Source organism: Myodes glareolus, chromosome 1 (genome assembly GCF_982192425.1).
Source record: "Myodes glareolus chromosome 1, mMyoGla1.1, whole genome shotgun sequence".
Lineage (NCBI taxonomy): Eukaryota > Metazoa > Chordata > Mammalia > Rodentia > Cricetidae > Myodes > Myodes glareolus.
The window spans coordinates 135839684-135851756 of record NC_142026.1 but is presented as its reverse complement, the minus strand read 5'-3'; the positions used below and the strand labels follow the sequence as shown (position 1 = coordinate 135851756).

Sequence of the window (12073 nt, the reverse complement as noted above, 5' to 3'; positions counted from 1 at the left end):
GCTCTGGGTGACAGAGTGAACCATCTGGGTGTGAAGACCCAGGACAGCACTGTGAACCTCTGCAGACTTCGGGCATACCGTGTGTTTAGGTACACTAAATACACACGCATGCACACTCACACACACGTGCACCCCTGTGCACACATACACTTGTGTATGTCCCTTCTCTTTTCAACATTAAATCTACTTCAGCTTAATACAGCTCACCTTTTGTTTAGTTTAATATAAGCATACTTTATAAAACATTTCCTTCATGTCTTTATTTATAAATTCTTTCTCCTTTTGCATTATTTTTAAATTATGAAATTCTTTTTAGTTAAAAAAGTAGGATCCCCTCCTCCTCAGTCTCTCCCCCCCCCCCATGGTAGATGAGGAAGATGACCCTCTCCCCTCACCGGCTGCAGCACTCAGGAAAGAGAACCCTGCACTTCACGTGGGCAATACAGTAGAGTTGGCCCTGAAGGTGTCGGTGTTGAAGAGCCGATCCCGAGGGCATGAAAGCAGAACTGGTGCTCCCCCTGGCTCATCACTGCAGGGTGAACTAGCCAGGCCCATGCTGAAGAGCTCCCCCTGGTGGTGGAGGACAAGGGAGAACTGGCGGCCTGACCACCCCTGCAACTACCCCAGCCCAGAACCAGGGTTATGAGTTGGCCCACCCCAACATTCACCTCATCTACGATCTGCTAGAGAGCATGAAGGGTCTGGTCCTGCAGACCCAAAGCTGCAGAATCTCCATGACACAGGGCAACAACAGGAGACCCAAGAGGAATCGCAGTGAGGGCCCTGCATCGTTAGTGTAGCAGAAGCCAGAGGCTTTGATCCTCTACCAATGACTGTTGGCAATGAACATTTGCAAGTAAAGACACGTGGACCAAAGGGTTTACTGCATGAGCCACTCAGCTACACTACAGCTTCCATGGCAAGATTTTTCCCCTTTTTCTGTTTTGTTTTGGTTTCATTTGTGTTTCGTTTTTGCTTTTCTTCTTTTTTCTCTTAAATTTTATCTTATTTTATTTGGTGGGGGAAGTTGCAAGGGCAGAGGGTGGATGCAAAGGGACAGAAGATGAGTGGACTCAAGGTGCGTGATGTGAAAGACACAAGGGGTAAATAAAAAGGAAGTTTAAAAACAGCAACAAAGATTAGTATAAATAGAATAAATATATGGTGAAATTTGAAAGAAAAAGATGTAAGGCCCAAACACACCCTTTAGCCTTGGTGGCCCTGGGGTGAATGTGAACCATGCCATGGTTGTATTACTCTTTGCAGAAGACAGAGAATCAGCAGAGTTAGATTGTTTTCTAAAACAGTCGTCTCAGCTAGGGCTCCAGCAGAGAGGCAGAGACACCAGGATGATTTCACACACACACACATACACACAAAGAGAGAGAGAGAGAAATTACACCCAAATAAACATACAGTCACACACATGTGGATATGTACCAACAGGCATATACACATATATGTTGGTTATACCTGTGCATATATACACACATGTAATAAAAGGGAGCGGCAGGCCGCTTCCTGCCACCCGACTCCCGGCTAGCTTACACCCGAAATAATTACATGGAAACTGTATTCATTTAAACACTGTCTGGCCCATTATATCTAGCTTCTTATTGGCTAACTCTCACATATTAGTTTAACGCATCTCCATTAATGTGTATTGCCACTTGACTGTGGTTTACCAGCATGAGTCTAACCAGCCTCCATCTCAGAGAGGAGAGCCATGGCATCTGTCTGACTCTGTTTTCTTTTCGGCATCCTGTTTTGTCTACTCCACCCACCTAAGGGCTGCCCTATCAAAAGGCCAAGGCAGCTTCTTTATTCAACCAACGAAATCAACACAAATATAGAAGGACCTCCTACACCACATACGCATATAGAGCTGTAAAGATGCATACACTTTATATCAAGAGATTCATTGCAGAACTGGCTTGCTGGGTTGTGGGCTAAATAAGCCTGTCTCAAGTCCACAGGACACAGGGCCCAGGAAGGACCGGATGAAACCAGTGGGCACAGCCTGGTCCTGAAGGCCACAGATGGATCAGCTTCTTCCTCAGAAGGCCTCAGTTCTACTTTTAAGGCCTTTCAGTGATTCAATCCAGCGCACCAAGACTGCCTAGGGACATCACTGAAAGCCAGCTTCCTGTCTGTAAAGTGTCTTTGGAGTAGCACCTCTCAGTGTTTGATGGGCTCCTGAGGACTGTGGCCAAATTCATACATGAAGTTGCCATCACAGGTGTTCATGGAGACACATATTTGATCCCCTCAAATGAAGGCTAATGATGGAACAGGGTTCAGAGGCCAGGTACTGAAAGTATGGGTTACTTCTATAGCTTTGTGTTGGGGGAGCGGAGGTTGAGACGGGTTTCTCTGTGTAGCCCTGGCTTCCCTTGAACCCACTCTGTAGACCAGGCTGTCCTTGAACTCACAGATCTTCCTGCCTCCATCTCCCTCCCAAGTGCTGGGATTAGCTGGGAAGTGGTGGCTCACGCCTTTAATCCCAGCACTCGGGAGGCAGAAGCAGGTGGATCTCTGTGAGTTTGAGGCCAGCCTGGTCTACAAGAGCTAGTTCCGGGACAGGCTCCAAAGCTACATACAGAGAAACCCTGTCTCAAAAAAAAAAGTGTTGGGATTAAAAGCATGTGCTTCCACTACTGGCATTTTGGGTTTTTTGTATGTGTGTGTGTTTGTTTGTTTCAGCACTGAGGGTCTTTCTCTTGTCAGGCAAATGCTCTACCACTGAGCTAAGTCCCCAACCCTTATACAGCTATAACTCAGAAAGGGCATTGAGATCAGGTGGGGTTACACTTGCCTGTGAGCCCAGCACTTGGAAAGTTTAAGTAGAACCAGTCTAGGTTATGTACTGAATCCAAGCCCAAACTGTACTACAGGTATGAGGCTTTGTCTTAAGAAAACTATACATTTTCACTTTTAAAAAACAAATCAAAATGATATAGAAGTTGTTGATGTTTGTGAGATCCCTCTCGAGAGAAGTTGACATGGGAAGGGAGAACTGTACATGAATGGTAGTTGCCTCCTTTCACATGGCTGACCTCTGCTTCAGAGGCCTGGAGAACAGTGTACATGTTCCGGGAGCCGGCAGCTATGAAGCCATGATTAACACATGTGGAACTGTGGGTAAGGGTTTGTCTTCTCCCAAACGCTTTCCCTTCTGAAACAGTTTCCATAGGTGGATTTTTTCTGTCCCGCCTGCCAGCTCCCAAATAACCACATGGAGACTCTTATTGATTAAGAAAGCTTGGCCCACAGCTTAGGCTTGTTTTTAGCCAGCTCCTATAACTTAAATTAGCCCATTTCTGCCCATCTATGTGCTGACTCTAGGCTCCTTTACCTCACCTATGTACTGCCCATCCCGTTCACTGTGCATCCCATGGCTTCTCCTCATGGCTCTGCCCTTCATCCCAGCATACTCTCTGCCCTGAAAATCCTGCCTAGCTATTAAACCAGTCCAAGTGACAAATCTTCACAGTGTACAAAAAGATTATTCCACAGCAAGCTTCAGCACCAGCAGAGTTTTTACGCTGGTCCAAAATATCATCCTGAGGAGTTCTGTTGCTGGGTTTGGTAGAGCAGCGTCCCAGCACTCTGGAAATGGATCTATAAAGGATGGCATCTCGTTAAGCAGGAAACAGTTATAATGAGTTGGTTTCAATGAGAATGTAAAAAGCATTCAGATAAATTGTGGTTATTGTTATTGAATTCAAAAAGGAAGTCCTTTTAGATATTTAAGAATAAAATATTTCTCACTGCTAACTAAAAAAGAGGGGAAAACCTCACCATCACTGAGTTCTGTGTGTGTCTCAGTATCCTCATGGTTTAGAGTTCTGTGTGTATATAAGTGTCCGCACGGTCTGCTGAGACACTGGCAGAGATAAGAACCATTTGTATACAGGATTTTATACCCCTGCAGGAAGAGACCTGGTTTTGAGTGGTGCAGGCAGAGGCAGCTAGGGGGTCTGTGATCTCACAGGAATGACTTTGAGTTATTATTTCATAGAACCCTCTAGATGTTAGTGATCACTGTGTCTTACTCAACTCTTTAAGCGATTCCTGTGCATATGAGTTTCTTGTGGCACCCTGCAGTATCTCCGTGTGTAGTATTGAAACCAAATTCCTTTGCGTTTGCACAAACCCTTGTTGAGTGTCTAGAATAATGTGATTAAAAATCCCCCAAATGCCTTCGAGATCATATCAGGTCTTCTAGAGTAGTGGTCCTCAACCTTCCCAATGCTGCGACCCTTTGATACGGTTCCTCATGTTGTGCTAATCCCCATCCATAAAGCTATTCTCGTTGCCACTTCATGACTGTAATTTTCCTACTGTTATAAATTATAGTGTAAATATCTATTTCCCAATGGTCTTTGGTGACTCCTGTGGAAGGGTTGTTCGACCCTCAAAGGGGTCATGACCCTCATGTTGAGAACACTGTTCTGGATAGTTCCTCAATATACATAGAACAGACTCAAGCCATTAACTGGAAAGAGCCCACTGTATGATCCAGCTGCGGCGAAGTCATGGCCTTGGAATAGAACAAATTAACACATGAATTAATGTCACCGCCAGCATATTCACAGAGTATTTTCTCCTCTCCCTGCTGGACATGGCATGGTGGCTTTCGTTTGTGTGTGTGTGTGTCCTCTTGGTTTTCTCTTTACAGCCGTTTTTCCACAGTACCAGCGAATTCAATGTCTTTGTGTCAAGAGAGGCCTATTTATTCTGACAAACTGATCAACCTCCAGGGTGTTCCTGCACCATGAAACTGATTTTATATCTCATCCCCTGGCTAATAAGATGTGAAACGCTTTTCCTGTCACGCCAAGAGATTCAGACTAGTTCCCCTCCAAAGCGGCGGCTGGAGTCACAGCCCGCTCTTTCTGGCTGAGCTGACTGAGCCCCTGTGCAGAAAGAAGATTTCTGCCCTCGCTCTAAAAAGAAAGGGAAACATAGGAGGCAACACTGCCTCACTGCATCCAGGGTGACAAATACATCATCAGGGAGCAGAGCCTGGCGGTGCTGGCCATCTGTGTGGGGACAGATGCATGCCCTTTTCCACCAACGTAAGCTTCTAAGTGAAGCTAGCATCCCATCACTCTGGGGGTCAGACAGTCTCTCTGAGAAGTACGACGAGAACATCCTAGACCCCAAATCTAGCATCTTCACATTTGAACCTTTGATCTCTATCATGTCCCCAGAAGAAAGTCCCACACCTGACCCCATGTGATGAGACACAGTCAAAACACAGACATGGGGCTGGAGAGATGGCTCAATGGCTAAGAGCACTGACTCGTCTTCCAGAGGACCTGAATTCAGTTTCCAGCACCCACATGGCAGCTCACAACTGCCTGTAATCTACTACCAGGGGATCTGACACCCTCTTCTGGCTTCCACAGGCACCAGGCACATACATAGTACACAGATACACATGCAAGCAAAATACCCAAACACATAAAATTTTAAAAATTAAAAAGAAACAGACATACTAAAAATGTTGAATGTAATTTCCTTCTGGCTGTGTGGGTAAGGCATTTAATAAATTTATTTATTAAATAAATTTTATGCATCAATTTGTGTTCAATCACCCAAATATTTCACTATCCTCATATGTATACATATATGTATATGTGTGTGCATATATGTAATATGTGACTATATATAGATATGTGTGTATGTATATATGCATATGTGTATACGTGTTAATGTGTGTGATTATAGATGTGTGTATATATGCAACCTTTCTGAAATTGGAAAAGTAATGCCACTTTTAAATTAAATCTGGTCCCAAACATCTTGTGTTGAAGGATATTCAAACTACAGCTGAGCATTCTTGCTGCATGGAGAAGGTCCTATGAGGGCAGAGCATATTGGGCTGGAGTTTTCATGAGGCCAAGAGAAACAGTTGATGCTCTTTTTTTAAAGCAAGTTAGAGTTGGAGTTATCGGTACCATTTGTGCTGCTCTAGCTTTTTGGTTCAGATTCGTCTTACCTTAATCAAAGCCATGACGAACGACTGGCTGATTTCCTGGCTCGTAAGCTTGCGCACTCCCAAGCCTCTGGAAGTCTCCTGAGAATTCTAGGCATTTGGTGACTTTTGTCTAGTCCCAGGTGTCAGGCGGGATGACGACTCAGTAAGACACAGTGTGGAGCCAATCTCAGCCACTGCAGCAGCCTCGGACAGGGCAGCAAGGGGGAAACATGATGTGCCTTCTGAGGGCCCAGGCTACTCGGGGCAGTAACAGGACCAACGCAGAGCCTTGGCACTGGGTCAGCTAGCACTTCTGGTTCCAGCTTCCTCTTTGTGACGTGAAGGGTAAGGGCAGCAGAGTCCTTGGGTGTCTTTGCCCCGTGGTCACTGAGTGTTAACAGGAGCATCATCACCCAGTGAAAGGACCTGGTCCAAGGACTGGGATGCGGCTCTGTGGTAACTTGCTTGCTCGCTTACCCAAGGCCCTGGTTTCATCCCCAGCATCCCCACCAACAAAAGACCTATATTTGTTTTCCACGTTTGTTTCCTAAGACGGCTGAAGCCAACTATAGCCAGCTGGAAGCTGTAAACAACAGAAATCTGCTCTGCTTGTGGTTGCTTCTGGGGCCTCTCTCCTTGGCAGGCAAATGGTTCTCGTTGTATCCTCACAGGCTCATTCCTCAGCCCGTGTGTTCATGTTCGGATCTCTTCACATAGGACACAAAGACACTAACACGTTAAAGCCATCCTAATGGCTCCTTTTACCCCACTCACGTGTTAGAGGCTCCGTGTCCAGATGGAGCCTCTTTCTAAGATACTGGAAGATAAAACTTTCCCTTCTGAGTCTAAGAGAATGAAGGGGACACACAAAGGGACACAGACCAGCCCTAAACAGCCATCCCTTCTTTTTATAACAGGGTTTCAGTACAAAACTAAGTCCACTGACCACGTAAGTCTATCGTGTTTAGAAAACAAACTTGGAACAAACATTGAAGATGAGTCTGGAACAAAGTCATTGTTCTGGCGCCAGGAGCGCCTCTTCCCAAGTCCCCTTCATCACTGCCTCCTCCATCGGGCAGGGGACAGCAGGATTCATGTTTGTTACCCCGGTGATGTGCACAGAACACTAACAGTGGACAGCTCCATCAAAATATAAGTTGATTCCACTTTGCAAACAGTATTTTGACATAGAAGCCGTAACTCAAGCCAGAGAGATAAAATGCAGAATGCAGCCAAATGTTCCTGACACATGGTATTCTCTTGCAGTTCGTCTTCTGCCGGAACTGTAAGGAAGCATACCACGAAGGTGAATGTGACTCGCTGTTTGAAGCCTCGGGAGCCACCTCTCAGGTAAGGGTGATTTTCGCATCCTGCAAAGCAAGGCCCGGCACTCTGGTAGGTGGCAAAAGTTAGTTCCACTGTGAAGGTTTAAGCACAGACAGCCTTGGACCTGGGCCTCTGGCTTTCCCAGAATTAACCTTCACTCACAGAACACTGAATAGCTCTCCCAGAGGCCAATAGGGATGTATCCGTGATCCCTGACAGTTTTCCTCTGTGGGGAGTATGGAGTAGGGATAAGGTACATCAAGGGGGACTGGGATAAGACAACTTAATAGTATCTAAGCCAGAAAAGTCACTGCTGCCCCTGCTTCTGTTTTATTATTTAATGCCTTTGTTGTAGTTCTAGCCAACCGTGGCCCACAGGCTGCACACACAGCATGACTATGGATGCAGCTCAGTGCTGAATTGTTTAATTGTTTAGGCAATTAAGAGGGGGTTTTTGGTTTGTTTTTTGTTTGTTTGTTTTTACTTTTTATAGTTTAGGGGGAGTGACTTAACTAAGCAGTTCTCAAAGCATGTCAGAGTGTGTAAATGACATCTGTCACAATTTCAAAACGTGAAAATTACGTGAAAATTACGTGAAAACGCACACCTGAAAATTACCTCTGTGTGTGGCATGCACGGATGTCCCTTGCCTTATGATGGATCCCAGATAAACCCACCAAGTCAAAAGCACTTTTAAAGACTCTGACTTGCAGAACGTCCTAGCTCAGCCACGCAGTACACAATAGGGTCTTTACTGCTAGCCCTGTCTGGTGATCGCAGGGACAAGTAGAAATTGCTCCCACTGCCCAGCATCTCCACAGAGGAGGAAAACATGTAGCGACTCAGGGAAGAGTCCAAAGTCCAGAGCCCAAGTAGAGTTTCTCCTGAGCATACATGGCTTTTGCACTATCTCGAAGGACCAGAGGAGAAGCATGGTAAATCAGAGGCCATCTGTGTCGAAGTGCTGTAACAGGCAAGGAAACAGCTGCACGGTTTCCTCAGTCTCACGGATATTTTACTCAACTGTGTCTTCATCCTGATGGAGTAAAGATCACATTTCCTGAACCCCATTCGCTAATGAGCTGTACACAGCCTGGGGAGATGTAAATGTGCTTTCTTTTATTTATTAATTATGACCAATCAAATCTTAAGCGAGGGGAGTTAAGAACATCAGCACAGTTGATGGATTTACTCATTAGTTTTCTCTACGTATAATCATTGGCAAGGATTTAAACACCAAATCTATGGAAATAAATATGCCATTTCATTGATAAGATACTAATAAATAGACATGGAAACTTCAGAACATTTCAGTTTTATAGTCAAAACCATTAAAGATCTGGATAGTCTCAAGTCAGTGCAGAGAGGTGTATCCCTGTGAGGTAGTGTGCAGCTGTGTTTACCCGATATTACCATAACTAAATAACTATAATTAGTACTCTCAGGTCTTCTCACACAATCCCCCATTGTTGACCACCAGCATATCAGGAGACGCAAGGGTGAGCTGCCCTTTCCACAGCCAAGGAGGTAACGGTGCCTTCTGTTCCTTTACTTCAGCTCAGGGGCGCTCAAGTTCAAGCTCAGTGGGTACTGACGGCAGGAATAATAAGCCCTGGGACCCCTGCCTGAGATCTTTGTGGCAGAAGCTGATGAGGCAAGAAACTCTGGGAAATGGGGATAATCAAGCAATTCACACCCATCAGTACCCAGACATCAACCAAAGCTTCCGGATGTGAAGTTCTATTTGAAGAGGAGGAACAACTTTGCTTACCCTATGCTGCCCAGGCCCCCGACTTTTCCTATAATCCCATTTACCCTTCAAGAGGGAGCAACCAACCTTGGTCATAACCTTAATATAAGCCATAAAAATGGAGACAAGAGCATTAAAGATGACCTTAAGCTTATATGACCAGTACCCAGGGAACTGTATCCATTATAATATCAGTGCGTTTTAAATTGAACATCTGTATGGGTCAAGAAGCCTGCTAGGCTAACTGGCAAAGGGTGAATGAATGCTTCCCTTTAGAGGACTGAGAGTCATGGGAGAGATCGAAAGGGAAATCAACAGTTACATTAACATATCCGCTGGCCAACGCCCAGCAAATCTGTAATTTTCTATAACACTTTCCTGGAAGTCATGGAGAGTGGTTCTGAGCTTGTCAAGAGGAAGCACTGGACTCTTGACAGTGGTCCTAAAGAGCATTGCAGAAGAGAGCACTAGTGGGCAACGGTACAAGCATCTCTGCTGCTGTTCTCCTGTATCCATTCCTGTATCCTTAAGCCCAATACAGAATAGGTGCAAACACATTGGATATATGTTGAACGCTGGTAGCATCATAACGAAAAGGTATTATTTCATTCAACAAATATATACTAAACATGTGTAATAGATGAGGCATTATTCCAAGCCCTGTCAATAAAGGGCAAGATCCCTCTTTGGTAGCAGATCTGCGAATCACTAGATACTGAAAGGTGGTAAAGTCGGCATAAAGCTTTCAGTGAGTCATGACTAACGCTTGTCAGCCTTGATTCTAGAGTCTTCCTGCCTCTAAACATGCCTCCTATGTCTGGCCCTGATCCTGGAGTCATCCTCCTAGTCCTCCTGTTTGAAACCAGTGCAAACTACCCAACAACTTAAGAAAAACGTGTCTGTTGTCCACCGTGGTGGCTTAAATGAAAATGACGCCCATAGGCGCATATCTTTGCATCTTAGCTGTCTGAGAAGGGTTAGGGGCTGTGTCCTTGTTGAAGGAGGTGTGTTACCAGGGTGGGCTTTGAGATTTCAAATGCCCATGCCAGGCCTAGTGTCTCTGTCTCTCTCCTTGTTGCCTTTGGACCCGGACGTAAAACTCTCAGCTGCTGTCTGTCTGTCTACCTCCACACTCCCCACCATAATAATAATGGGCTAAGCTGCTGAAACTGTAAGCAAGCCCCAGCTAAATGCTTTCTTTTATAAGAGTTGCCTCGGCCACCGTGTCCCTTGACAGCAACAGGACAGTGACTAAGACATCCACCTGCTGCCAGATGTAGAACTTGGAATCTCTGCTGTCACATTTCCCTAAGTCTTGAATTCAGTCAAGGTCCCAAAAGAAGACCAATCAGATGGAAGGGACCTGTGGTGGAGGGATAGGTCACAAGAACAACATCAATGTAGAGGACTGGATCAGCATTGGTGGGGGCCACAACCACCCTAGGACAGAGGTATGTACTCCATAAACTGTTCTAGAACCATGGATGAATAGGGAGTCTTTGATAGCTATAGTCATGGAGAACCCAACATTGGGCCTAAAGCAAGGAGGGAACATGATGGGACCTCTCAGTTTCTCTCTTCCTCCTTCTCAGTTCTTGTGTTCTCAGTGGCCACCCACAGCTGAAAGTTGTTGGGATCCTAAGGACAGAGTCCATGAGAGCCACCCTCCCAGGGAAGAAGAGAGTAATGCAGGCAGACTAACCTGTACATTCTTGATGGGCAACTCATCAAACTTCCATAATTACACTTGGCCATGAGAAGGATGAACCAGACAAGCAAGCTATTTCAGTAAACCACAATGGCCAGTCCCCTTCAGCCACAGAATGAAGAAGGGTCTATTTTCAACAGAGCTGACTTGTTTCTCTTTGCCCACATTCAGTAGGAGGGTAGCCTCGGCAGCTTTGCTAGCCTGCAGTCCTGAAAAAGACAACACTCTCCACACCGAAGAATCAGGGCCTAATTGGAGCCCCACCCCCTTGAAGCTGGCCTTCAAAGGTGTCTGTGTCCAGATGCCATCAATACTCACAAACGCCCTCACTGGGCCTCTTCACATTCACCCTCTAGTTCAGTTCACTGAAAGCTTTTTTTTTTTTCTGTGAGCCACTAACACCTCTCTGTGTTCTTCCCTTCATAGCTGATTATTTTCTGTTTCTTGATATTACATTCTCCGAAAGGGGAACCCATTTCTCCTAGGGCCCAACGAGCTTTTGCTATCTGTTAAACCGCCTGCCCCAAAACTTACTGCATTTTTTTGATTAATGCAATTTTTTAACAGCAAACTCAAACTTGGTTTTAAATTGGCTTTAAAGTATTGAACAAGCTTTAAGTTGAAAGAGCTGGGAGTTTTGGGAGTCTGCAGCAGAAGATCGATCCCTCGTGGTCAACAGGAGTCCAGTTCCACTCACTCTTGCCTGGTACTTGTGTCCTGGCTTCTCTGCTTCCCTCCACACTCTCCTCCGAACTAGACAGTAACTCTTACAAACCACAGAAACTGATCCATTTTCCCAGTGGGTCACAGTAGCCAATGGTACTGTACTGTATTCATCCCTGTCTACTGACTGCTGAACTCCTATTTAACCTTCAAGGCCCAGATCCTCTGTCTCCTCCTCCACAAGGCCTTCTGCTCAACGCAGAGCCTCCCCTAAGCCTCATGATAACTGTGCTTCTCCATGCTGCACACCGATCCCATGGAGGCTCTTCCTGTACGTCCAGGTGCCTGACCCCTAGCAAGTCCTCCTTAAAAGTTTGCAGAATGGCTGCCAGCTCCCTCCGTCTCCACTTTTTCCTCCTCTCCAGGATGTTACAAAAGCACCAGAGCAGAACTGGACGCTTCCAGGCTGGGTATGTCTCAGTCATCTTTGTAGCCGTAGGAGGGAGGAAGATCACCACAGCTCACTTCCCCAGCCTTCTGAGTCACAGGAACAAAGCCAGCCTTTGTCTGGGATGAAAATAATTGCATGCACTTGGAATGTGTGTGTCTACAAGTCATTTGCAAACGCCCCTTCTCGTCT

At 45.7% G+C, this 12073-nt stretch overlaps 1 protein-coding gene across 3 annotated transcripts in view; it reads left to right on the top strand.

The window, feature by feature from the left end:
* Positions 1 to 12073, top strand: part of Prkn (parkin RBR E3 ubiquitin protein ligase) — a 1186369-nt gene that overhangs the window by 1141112 nt on the left and 33184 nt on the right. For all 3 annotated transcript variants that reach the window (XM_085687456.2, XM_085687459.2, XM_085687454.2), the window contains one exon: positions 7253 to 7336. In XM_085687456.2, coding sequence (XP_085543582.1) covers positions 7253 to 7336 — 84 coding nt within the window. The remainder of the gene's footprint in view (positions 1 to 7252; positions 7337 to 12073) is intronic.